This window comes from Mastigoproctus giganteus, chromosome 6 (genome assembly GCF_048544385.1).
Source record: "Mastigoproctus giganteus isolate SK-2022 chromosome 6, ASM4854438v1, whole genome shotgun sequence".
Classification (NCBI taxonomy): domain Eukaryota; kingdom Metazoa; phylum Arthropoda; class Arachnida; order Uropygi; family Thelyphonidae; genus Mastigoproctus; species Mastigoproctus giganteus.
The window spans coordinates 211,154,739-211,167,850 of NC_143580.1; the positions used below are offsets into that span (position 1 = coordinate 211,154,739).

Here is a 13,112-nt window from a genome sequence, read left to right on the forward strand (position 1 = left end):
CTCTGTCAAATTTATCTGTTTCCTCTATCGTTCTCCCAACTCCACTGGTCATTTGGAACTCTGACTTCCTCTCTGAAATTTTACAATTACTACTGACCTCGCACAGATTGTTCATTTGTTTACCAGAATACCAAACAATCCTCCCACACAACCAACACGTTTGATCTTTTTCTCGCAAACAACCCTTCGAAGTACACAATTGAGGTGAGTGGTCCTCTAGGTACCTCAGATCACAACACGGTGATGATCACTCTTTAACGGAGTCTTTCTGTCGTGGCCATTTACCTCATGTTGTTAGTCATTACAAGAATGCAAAATGGGATGATCTGCGAAATTTATTCTTTCCCCTTGTTGATTACTGCTTTAAATCTTCCGTCAGTGTTTGCTCAAATACCCAAAAAAAAAAAAAAAAAAAAAACTGAAATTCTGAATTCCAGACTCCACCTTAATCTCGTTCTTTATCTAAACCTTGGTTTTCCAATAAATGTTCAAAAGAAGAATGTTGCATATCGTTATTGACTTGCATCCGAATCTATTTTCATTTTCTACCTATACCAGAGCTCGCAGCAATTGTAAAGCAGTTATTAAACAGTCTAAACTAGATTTTGAACATCCTAAGAGTAGAAAACTTGTTTCTTGTCCAAATGTCGATCATTCTGGTCTCTTGCCAAAGCTATTGGCAAAAGACCAGAATGATCAACATTTGGACAAGAAAGCCTCTGTCAAAACCGTATGGTCCTGTTTCCACCTCAGCTAAAGATAAAGCTGACTTATTATCATCTATTTTTTTTCTATCTCGTGTATTGATGATTTTGGTAAATCACGTCCTACAATTCACAGTATACTCCATTCAATGCCTCTTAAAAGGATGTCAGAAGAATTTTGAATAGTTCTTGATGCCAAGAAAGCGCCAGAGCCTTACGCCTGTTATTTGTGGCCTTTTTTAACTTTCTTTTTCCACTAGTGTTTACCTTTCTTCTTGGAAATTTGCTCATATTCAGCCAGTTCCTAAAAAGGCAGACAAATCCCCCCATCAAATTATCGTCCCATTGCGCTTACTTCTACTCTTTCTAAATTAATGGAGAAGTTCATTAACCGCCAACTTCTAAACTATATAGAAACTTTCTATCTGATCAATGATTGCCGGTATGGATTCCGTCAGTCCATTAGCTTACGTTTCCCATATATGGACAAATTCAATGGAAGAATTTAGTGAAACTCTAGCAGTTGCTTTTGACATTTCGAAGGTTTCGATCATGTTCGGCATAAAGGTCTTTTAAATAAGCTTCCACCTGATGGTTTTCCAACTGTTTTCTGTAATTGGATATTGTTTTCTCTCTGACCGCTCATTGCAGGTGATGGTAAACTGCTGTCTTCTAACTTCTTCACTAATGCTGGTGTTCTCCAAGGTTCAGTTCTTTCTCTTGCTCTTTCCCTCTTGTATATTAATGACTTTCTTCCATTGACTGGAAGTCCTATCCATAATTTTACTGATGATAGCACATTGAATTCCACCTTCTAGTTTGAGAAACCTTGCGCTGCACAAGCATCTTCAATTTTTCGAATATCCACTACCAATTCCTTATATGCTAATCTTCATGTAATTTTCCAGTGGGGCAAAGATAACTTAAGTAGATTAAGTTGATTTCAGTCCTAAAAGTCAGTCCTGTCTTTTGTATGTATCGCAAAAAGGACTCTTCTGGTCCTATGCTTATCTTCGACGAGAATCAGGTTTTCAGACAAGATCACATATTTCTATTAGGTATTACCCTGGCTTGTAATCCCTCTTGGCATAAGCACCTCACAATTATTGCTTCCTCTGCATCTAAAAAAAGTGGATTTTCTCTTTTGCTCACAGCAAGAGAAAATCCAATTTCTTTTCTCCTAAACAGCTGTTCACTCTAATCCCAAATCTGCCCTACTATGGAATATTTCTAGCAGGGATAAGGAGATGATTATTCCCTTGTATAAGGCAATGGTCAAGCCACACCTTGAGTACTGTATACAGGTCTGGAGGCCTCATTTTAAGAAGGATGTAGAGCTGTTGGAACGAGTACAGAGAAGAACAACAAGATTAGTGAATGGAACAAAGGGTTGCTCTTACGAAGAAAGGCTTAAATTTTGCAAATTACAGTGTCTGGAGACTAGGCATCTGCGAGGTGATCTGATTGAGGTGTATAAAGCCTTGAATGGTTTGAGCATGCTCAATGCCGATGGGATTCTTCCTCTTGCTCAGAACAATCACCTGAGAGGGCATAAATTCAAATTGAGGAAAGACAGATGTAGGACAGATGTGCGGAAGTTTACCTTTAGCCAGCGGGTAGTTGATTGGTGGAACAGACTTCCATCCTTTGTTGTGGAAGTTGATAGCCTAAATAAATTTAAGGCTGAGTTGGACAGGTATTTGGAACGAACGGAGGGGTGAAATTGGAGCGTTTTTTTTTTCCCCTAGCTGATGCTGCATAAGCTTGCTTTCTTGCATCATATGCCTCTCATCATCATCAGCCATTTTCCATCCACTGCAGGATGAAGGCCTCTCCAGCAACTTTCCAGTTCCTTCTGTTTTGTGCAATGGCCATCCATTTACTACCCACAAACTCATGAATTTCATCTATCCATCTCCGCCGTTGTCTTCCAGATTTTTTTCTAGCTCCTCTTGGGTACCATTCTGTTATTTTCTTAGTCCATCTGTCATCATGTCTTCTAGCTATGTGTCCTGCCAAAGACCATTTTAGTATACCTCTACTAATGCTAATATTGTTCCCACGTCTGTCTAGGGCGATGCCACCACAACCTCTCTCAGGCTTCTAGACACTGTTCAAAAGAGGGGGGGGGGGCAGTTAGGTTAATTCATGACCAATGTCTAACAAATTCACTCTCTGTCTCACAGACATTCTGTTTCTGCGGTATGCCTTTTCCATAGATATTTCCATGGACCCCGTTCCTCTGAACTGGCTTCTATAATTCCCGCTTTCTCTTCCATGCCCGTCCGAATAAGTGAGCAGCAACCAGTCAGCTTCCTTTTACTGTAGAATTTCAAACTCAGAGAACCAACTTAACCAACTTTTCTTCTTCCTTATTTATTCCTTCAACTTGAAATTTCTGGAACAACCACCGTTCATACGTATTTCCTGAAAATTACAATGTACGGAAATTCAAAGTCTAATGTCAACAAGTATATAAGTATCTTCTTTCATCTTAACCTTGAACCCTCGCAGGCATATACTAAGTACTAAAGAAAGTTCTAATACCTTTCCTGCTTGGGGTTTTCATAGAAAAAAAAAACAAAAAAAAAAAACAACAACCTTCAAGAGATCCAACCTTCTGTTAGTCTCTTTAAATATAAAAAGATTTCATATTTGTTTACCTTGGTTCTATAACTCTCTTTCTTCCTCGTTCATATTGCTGATCCCTTTCACAAGCCTATCATAACGTTTTAGAGAGCTCTTTATAATTATAATATGTTTCTGCTCTGTGAGAATGACGAAATTAGGAAAAAACTGTGATTAACAGAGCGCCTGGACTTGTTTTCTGCTTACCTTTGTGAACAGCACATGTGATATTGATAATTCGTGCAGGGGACGATTCTTTCAGTCTATCCAACAACAGGAGCGTTAGCAAAAAATGTCCCAAGTAATTAACTGCAAGGTGGAACTCATAGCCATCTTTAGACTTCTGATAAGGATGGAAAGCAACAGCTGTAAGGAAAATCAGAAACATTAGGACACTTCGTGAATTGCCGTGTGAAAAATATATTTTCCTGCTCACTGAAATTATCATTAGAATGAATTCCACATGAAAAATTCAACATGAAAAATGACTGCTATTCAACATACAAAAGTGATGTAATTTTATGAATTATTTTCTACAACTGAAGCTTTATTGATATGTTATACATAGAATCAAAGTTACCTCTCGATAAATAAATACGGAAGTTCAAAAATTTCAAATATAAAGGTTATCGAATGGGTTGAGACTGCTATTCGATATCTGCTAAAAGTCAAACTTTCATACTCAAACTTGTTTGTGAGCTAAACTTTTGTATGTGTTTTTGCAGTCAGAAGATTTTCAACTGCAACGAATATAACAATGGTCTTGGTGCTCACGACAGCGCAAACTTTTCGTGAACATTCACGAAATTCACGACAAAGCAAACATTCCTTTACTACGAGCTGCTTGGGTATGTTATTGCACACTTTCAAACAAATGGCCAAAACACAGTTCTTAAAAGTTGATTGTTGTAACATCCAGTTGTAAAACTTTTAAACCTTTTAAAGGGAAAAGTTGAGAACCTGTGTCCAAACCATGGGACAAAGGTTTGGAGTGGAATTAGGCATCCCAATGGCGATGTCCTTGCGTTCTAAACAGAACATTGCCGTATTTCCCAATCAATACAGCCTATTTTACGCGATTGTTTCATTGTGGCCTCTATTTGCCCGTTTTGTTTCTAAGCGCATAATAGCGCCCTCCTGGCTGAATGCATATCCTTAGATACTTGAGACAAATGTATAACTACATTTAAATATACCAAGGGAAAAAAGGCAGATCTCAGCTTCTGTTACCTTCTGGACTTGCATCTGTCTGTGATACATAGTTTGCTTTTACTTACATGCCCCCTTCGGGTCTCTAAACGTGGTTATAGAGTACCGAAATTAAAGTTCCTAGAATATCTAACTCTCCAAGTGTCTTCACACTTGTGAGGGGGAGGGAAAATTGAGCTTGACGTCCCACTAACCCAGAGAACTATGCCAATGACAACACAGTTACCTTCGCGTGTAGCACAATATGATTTTTTTCATAACGTGACTGAGTTGATAGGTCTCTGGCGAGGGTTGCATGTATTTTTCTCCGGGAAATTCGAATTTTTTGCCCAGCAAACAGGCACATCGACCACAGAACACAAAGCAATTTACAGGCACAATATATGCATGCACTGGTGTTCAAAGAAAGTGCATCACCTAAGAATTTCACATTTCTAACCCTTTTTCGCGAAGGTATGTTACATTAATGACTAGCGTCATAAATATAAATATAAATATAAACAAAATATATTTATTAATAGTTAAGGCAAAGCTAAGTAATATTTGACAGGTTCTCTCAAAATATTCCAAAATCAGCATTTGCAACCTTTATGCAACAGTTTTGGTAAACACGACAATTATGGCTGAAATGTTATCAGAAGCCCTCAATTTGCTTCAATTTATCATTTTAAATGAAAAACAAAATGAAAAGTTCACCAGGTGCAAACTAATATTTAATCGAACCGCCTCTGGCCCTGATGACAGCAGCACACCGTCGAGGCATTGACAAGATCAATTTCTGAAGATAATCAACTGATAGTTCGTGGTTCCAAACACGAATTTTGGCTTCCTCAAGTTCTCGTAGGGTCTTTGGTTTCTTTCTAGCAACTGCAGATTCCACACGATGCCAACAGTTCTCTATAGAATTCAGGTCTGAGCTGTTTCCTGGCCAGCTAAGAGTTGTAATGGACCGTTCTTCCAACTATTTTTTCACCTTTAACAAATTTAAACACATTACTGTCGAACCTCTAATGCAGAAATGAAGCTAAAGTAACTACAGAAGTGCCTCCTTACACTTTTCGCTCAATGACAAGAAGCAGAGTCGTCCTGAAAGATGCGGTTACTTGGCAAGTTGAAATGGTCTCTAATGGTTGGCAGCAATTTGCCTTCCAATATAGCTAGGTATCCATTGGCATTTATGGAACCTTTTATAAACTGCAGGTGACCTACTCCACGATACGAAATGCACCCCCCCCATATCATTTGGCCGGTAGGCAATTTCACTGTAGACACCATACAGTCTGGATAGTATTCTTCATCACGTCTACGGCGAATCGTTTGTCTCCCATCAGGGCCATGCAGGTTGAATTTTTTCCCATCCGAGAAAATAAGACTTCCACTGCTCGGGGGTCCATTTGATATGCTCCTTATAGCAAATTAATCGGGCCTTTTTCATTTTTTTTTTTTTTTTTTTTTTTTGTGTGAGGAGGGGCTTCTTAGGACGAGGGCTACAAGTCCATTTTTGAAGAGGCGTCTTCTGACTGTTACTGCACTTGCTACCACTCCTGTATGTTTTCCCCATTCTCTTTTCAGCTCAGATGAAGAAGCTTTACGATGTTTAAGGCAAAACGCGGTCCTGATTTGGCTTAGAGACTCGTTTGCGTCCGGTTCCTTTTTTTCTTATCAGCAGAACCAGTATTCTTGAGTTTGGAAAGAAATCTACTCTCTGTCGACTGATTACAACACACTCTGTAAGCAATATGACCGGAAGAACATCCTTCCTCAAGTAAAGCAACAATGGCACTCTTTCTCTGTGGCGTCAACTGCACGTAACTGGCCATCCTGATACAAGCAAGGGATGACTGCAACTCTTGCAGAGCGTGCTTATATAGCTTGAAAGTAACAGCTGATGCAATATTACGTCATCACCTACGCGTGCAATCTTATATGATGCAATCTGTAAGAAATATTGCCATATACTTACGTTATTCGGACGACAATTACAATTTTAAGGGGTGATATACTTTCTTAGAACACCAGTGTATATGCACCGCAATATGGTGTACGCTGATGCACCAAAACCCTACAACAACAACTACATAGCTGCTAAGAATCCCTTTAGCAGAGCAAATTCGAATTATTTGAATTTAAATTCTGTGAGTTACTCCTAGCCAGTGTGTAAATACAAATTCTCAAAAATATCTAAGAAATAATAAGCCAGACGGATTTAACGAATATGGATCTAGATCAGCAAAGACAAGAAATGCTACTGAATGCATCCCATCCCATCCTTTAGAGCATCCTTGTGTCACTGGACAACAAAAATGTGCGTCTTCTGCTCTATTTTGAAACTTAAGATAAAAGAACGTAGAAATGGATTATTGTTGAAGATGGTGTTAAAACGCGCTAGACCAAATGAAAGATGAATAGTACAGAGTGATCATTTTACATGAGAATTCAAGAAAATGCGAATAACTTCGGATAAATAGGTTTTTAGGCACATGAAATTACACGACATCGAAATTGTTGGTACGGTATTACTACGGTATTGAAATTGCTTACAATAGTCGCGTTGAGTGGCTTTAACCGACTCTAATTTGAGATAATCTTCCATCACGAACACATATTCCTCTTCATTTCTTGCATGAACTGAACATGAACATTCGCAGTTTTACAGGTTGCGACAACACACAGAAAATTCTGTCATTTTTATCAAAAATTCTCACCCTGTAGAACTGAAAGGAAAATGTTTCATCTTATGTGGACGTGTAAGAAGGATGACAGAAGGAAGGTGCCCAACAGGATTTGGGAGTGGAAACGAAGGGAAGAAAGAAATAAGAACGACTAGGATGAAGAGTATCATGAAATCGTTGATTAACAGGAATACTGTATCTAAAAGTGGAGAGATACTGTATATACGTGTAGAATATCCCTAAAAGAGGGGAAAACATGATGACGAGAATAACTTCACTTGAAAACTAGTTGCGCTGTGCAGTTCGTGTCGGTTTCCTGAAAATGATCTCTGCGATTATTGACCATCAGTGCCATATTTCACACAAAAAAGCTATATTAACCATCTCATAACTCTGAGACTTGTCCATTACCATAAACTATTTCATGATATCAGCAATCAGGCAAACGATAATTTTGTTTTTCGTAATTTTGCTGTCGTACAAGATCTGTTGTGAACAGTACTTTCTTATCCTGTTAAGGTCAGCACGCCTGGTAACTGCTGGTGACATCTTTAACTAAGGGAGAAGCCGGGTTTTCTTCAAGTTAACCTTTACCTGAGGAAATTATCCCCTTCGTTGTTCAAAAGTATAGAGCACTATTCTATTGCTTAATCTAGTAGTTACTGACAGTAACAAAACTAACCATTCCGAATTCATTTGTGGAATTAGCTAAACTTAAAATTGAACGAAAATCTCAAGAAAATACAGCACAAATAGCTGCGACGAATCGAGTATTTTCAATTCACTGACAGAGGGATACCTTGGCCTTTATTCTTGAAGTAAATGCAGTGGTAACATCGTATATTCTTGACTTGAACATATTAGTAATCCTTTACAGTGTTCAAACCTAGGAATCTCTGCCCCAAGCAACGTAAAGCGAATCTATAAGCAGAACACCGGCTACTGAAGAAGTTGTTGTAGTAGGATTTTAGGAGCGTTAGCGACTATATTGTCTGTAAATTGCGTGTGTTCTGAGATCGATTTTATGTTTTGCTGGACGAAAAATGCGAGTTTACAGAGAAAAAAAGAACAGGTACCCTCGCCTAAGACGACTAATTCAGCCACGTTGTGAAAAGGTCCGTAAAAATTCCTCACATTATCGATGGGACGATAGCTGCGATGAATCGAACCCAGATCTTTTCACCCGGTGTGGAAAGACAGCGATACTACCAACTGTGCTATCCACGAGGGGCTACTGAGAAAGACTGAGATATCAGTTCCAAATTCCTCCTGCCAAAAGAACCACTTAAATGGTAAATTCGTAAAGATAATAAGACTACCATCCCTAGTTGAGGAAAAAAAAAGACTTGCTTTTACTGCAAAGATGACTGTAGCACTGAACTTCCAGCCAGACCTCTAGAAACTGTGTTTAGCGGATTACGCAACCCCAGCTACGAGCCACACCTATGCTTATCGCAACGTAACTATCAATAAGTACAGAAAAAACCTGCTCAACTCCCCTCCCGCTGTAAACCTTTCAGATGGCAACCGGTGTTGCCATCTGTTGATTTATTTATTCATTTTAAAATGATAAAAACAAATATCGTAGTGTTACTGCAGACAGACTTATCCATGGCGTCTAGGCTACTCAGGCCATAGTGCGCCAGATCTCGGTCCTTCATATGGCTTTGTTGTGTGCTATGTCTATATTATGTTCACGGGTAGATTGCGAGCTTAAAACCAGGAATAACTCGTGGAAAACCTATTCCCTCTTCCTGAGATCGGCTCGCAACAGCCTGATTGAGGAGACCTTTTAAATTCTATCGAAGACTGGAGGTCTTCGATAGAATTCAAACTCGTATCGCTCCAAACGAGTGACATGTGGGGAGAACCGCTGTGTAACTATGAGTTACGCAGTGACTCATAGTTACATGTAATGCCAATAATTGCGTGTACATATTGCTAAACTTACCTGCGTTATTGATGAGTACGTGGATTTTCTTCTCTTCAACAAGGATGTTTTCAGCGAAGTTACGAACTGACTGGAATGATCCCAAGTTCAGTCGTCTGACTCGGACGAAATTTTGTTGACTTTCATCTGCTATTTCGTGGGCAGATTGCAATCCCCTTGTAATATTGCGACATGCTACTATCACTTTGGCTCCTATAAAAATAAAAATAAACCATGTTATCATTCTAGTTTTTCCAACAAATGGAGGGAGTTATGTAGAAAGCTGGTTGTTAGCATTCCTCCCATTTTTGTCCTATTCTCAACAGAAAATTTATCTCCTTTACCTCTTTTAAGTAACTCCCTTGCGGTCTCCTTGCCTATTCCCATACTTCCACCAGTTATGATCACAGTCTTGCTGTCTAGCCTTTCACTGCTTGGACATTCCTTACCATAAAACCATTCGAGTAGCATTACGATTGGAATAGTTTATACCTGCAAAAATAAAAGAAACATGTAATGAAATTAGTAGAGAATGACTGCGATCTTTATATTTATTTAACTACTTATAATATATAATTGTGAACATTTTTACAATTAAATGAGGAGAGAAAAAAAATGATGAGATACATGCACAGAAATTTACAAACTATTTGCCAACTGCTTCCTTTAACATTTGTACATTATTTCCATGTTGGTGTTTTTAAAATCCAGGAGTTGAGTGGAAGGTAATTTGAATCAGATAACCCTGGTGATGTGTTCAATTAGTAGTTTCTTGAATTGATTTAGTGAAGTGACATTTTTGATTTTTGCAGGAAGTTTGTTCCAGGTTTTAGCACCTCTGTATTTTATACTTTTCGACCTATGGCTTTTCTGAAAAGCGGAATCTTCAGGTTGGCTTCATTTCTTAGATTGTATGATATTTCTTCTTCGTCTGTGGTTATGAAAAAGGATCTGAAGAGAGGGGGCAAGTCTGCTGTCTTCATAGCATTGTAAACAAGGATCGCCTCGGCTTTCTGCAACAGCTGGTAAATGCTTAGAAGTCTCACTTCCTTGTATCTCGAACTAACCGATGCGTTCCAGGGAAGGCCCAAAATTGAACGAACGCGTCGATTGAGAATGGAGTTGATTCTCGCAAGGTTTTCTTGGCTGGTGGTACCCCATGAGATGATTCCATAGGTGAGGTGCGGCTGATTTAAAGAAAGGAATACTTGTCTGAGAAGAGAAGGAGACACCCAGGCAGAGGCCCTGGCGAGTATTCCCGATAGTGACGAAGTTTTCTTTCGTAGGGTTATCATTTGTTTTGTCCAACTTAGCTTATCATCTAGCCAGATTCCGAGAAACTTGGTTTCATTCACCTTTAAAGTTGTTTTTCTTTGTATGTTACGTCTAAATCAATATTTAGTGGTTTGTTTTTCGTTCTAAACACCATATATTTTGATTTTTCTGGATTCAGTATAAGCTGATTCTTTTGAAGCCAATTATGTATGACAGAAAGCAAGGCAGAAATTTTGAGTTGAAGCTCATTAGGGTCTTTATTTGTGATTAGGATGGAAATATCTCCCTTATTGCAATTAAATTTTATTTATTAAATCAGTTTTGTGCACTCTCATCACAGAAAGGCTACCACCTTCAGTTGTCTAAATGGTGGTAGTCTAGAAGCAAACGTAATCAAGCGTCAGTTCTGAGGAATCACAAAATTATTAGTATCCGTAAGCCCTCTTCATATGGTGGGGCGGAATTTTCTTGTTTACATTTGGGTTCTTAAAAGTTCTGACACAGTCATGTGCACACGAGCGCAAAAGTTCAGCAGGCTTTACAAAATATACCATAATTGAATTTATGATGTTTATCAGGGCACATAATAAACAAAACCATAAACAGTTGGCATGTACTCTCGCATCAAGTCAAGAATTTATTCCATTGGAAAGAATGGCGGAATCACAGCATATTGCATCATCATTTCGGTGGGTGTTAGTAGGAGTGGGGGCACTTTGAACAGAATTGCACAGCGGGTGGTCTGGCGACTTCCCCCTCCCTCCCCCACCCCAAAACACTTTGAACAGAATTGCACAACGGGTGGTCTGGCGACTTCCCCCTCCCTCCCCCACCCCAAAACACTTTGAACAGAATTTGTCAGCGGGTGGTCCGTCGACCCAACCCCGCCACTAGGTGGCACTGTCATCGAAACACTTTGAACAGAATTTCAAAGCGTGTGGTCTTTCGACCCACCCCCGAAACACTTTGAACCGATTTTGGTTGCGACGGTCGCCGCTAGGTGGCACTGCCATAGACCAAGGGCAGTATTCCACCCTCCCCACAGAGATGTTGAATCTTTGATTGTGATGACATCACCAATCACGTGAATCCTTCCCATGATAAATTAATTAGTGCTATTTTGAATTGTTTTTACTTTAAAGTATTCATGAACAAATCAATGGTATTTTTAAAGTATCCATGACCAATATTTTTAACCAATGGTATCTTTTAAAGTATTCATGAACAAATCAATGGTATTATTTGAACATAATTAAAGTATTTATGAAGAAATCAATGGTATTTTGTGATTTGAAAGTGATTTTCAATATAATTTTTAATGAAGACAGATTTTAACGGATGACCTTTTTTGTTTGGAATACTGAACTACAGTTGCTTTCGAATAGATTTGAATAAATTTGTACATGAACATCCTCGTGAATATTGTTGTTTGCCGTATAACGAACAGTCAGACTCATTCATGGCAAGATTTCACTGGTTCTCTTTATTTCGAACACAGTTATAATTTGATTAGTGTTATTACTTGAATGCAATTAATGTGTTTTTCATAATTATAAAGTTCGAAATTAATTTAAAATGGTTGAAGTTTAAGGGGAAATTTAAAAAGTTAAAATAAATTAAGGGGAAATTAATTTAAAATGGTTGAAGTTTAAGGGGAAATTTAAAAAGTTAAAATAAATTTACCACAGGTTGTGTGAAAATTTCAAGGTAAACATCGTAACTCCCAAGCTGTATAACATTCTTACTATTCTGGTTAAAATTCTAAAATCTTCATTGCAGACACGGTTTAAACGAGCTTTTATCGGAATTCTAAAGAGACCGCACAGGTCTTTACTAATAATAAAATCTCAATTCAGATTGCATACTGTTATGAGAACAATCCATTTTTTGTTTTCCCGTATGAAGTTTTCAAGCATAGTTCCAGAAAGTGTTCAGCATTTACAGTATGGAAAAAATTTTGAGCTCCACAAAAATAGACCGGTGATGCTAAGTTTAAGTACTTAGCAATTAAATTTAACTTATTTACATAGTTTTCCACTCATCTAGTTTTATTAGAGTTCAGATTTTGTCTTTCCAGTGAGCGAAATTTTTACCCACACATAGCTGAACGAGAATGGTTTACATTAGAAATTGTATGTTACCCAGTGCCACAATCCTTGACACGTTGTCTTCCTTTTGCTGCGAATATTTTATCAATTCAGGACGTTTCTTCTCCACTTTAATAACAACAACACAAGAATCTGAATGGAGGGTTGAAAAATTCACAAAACCAACACGAGCTTCAATCCATTTGAAGATACAGAAATTGTAATGATATCAACCCCACGGCTAAAGGCAACTGAAATGCTATAATTATCGCGTGGGAGTTTAACCAATCATAAACCAGCTTTGCACGATAACAAGCAAAAAATTAAGTGACATCCACAACATTTTTTCAAAAATGTTTCCAACATTTGTGCGAAACGTAATCTGTATACTGATATGTCCATAAGCCTGGAAAACGCAAAATAGGTAGAACTCTGAGAAAAAACCCCCAAAACAGCAGTGCCATAAACCTCCGTTTACGTCATAATCCTTTGGTTTAATTCCAGGAACACAATTCCCAATTAAACAACATAGTTTTTACATAATTGTAACATGTCTCTGTAGCCAACAGAAAATACTGTAATTGCATGTCTATATGAACGCAATAAT

At 38.2% G+C, this 13,112-nt stretch overlaps 1 protein-coding gene across 1 annotated transcript in view; it reads right to left on the reverse strand.

Annotated features, from left to right (window-relative positions):
* Positions 1 to 13,112, reverse strand: part of LOC150084919 (retinol dehydrogenase 12-like) — a 34,221-nt gene that overhangs the window by 7,937 nt on the left and 13,172 nt on the right. The window contains exons 2-4 of the mRNA XM_090375646.1: positions 9,488 to 9,635; positions 9,165 to 9,356; positions 3,540 to 3,698 (exon numbers count right to left, since the gene is read on the reverse strand). Coding sequence (XP_090231772.1) covers positions 3,540 to 3,698; positions 9,165 to 9,356; positions 9,488 to 9,614 — 478 coding nt within the window. The 5' untranslated portion in view covers positions 9,615 to 9,635. The remainder of the gene's footprint in view (positions 1 to 3,539; positions 3,699 to 9,164; positions 9,357 to 9,487; positions 9,636 to 13,112) is intronic.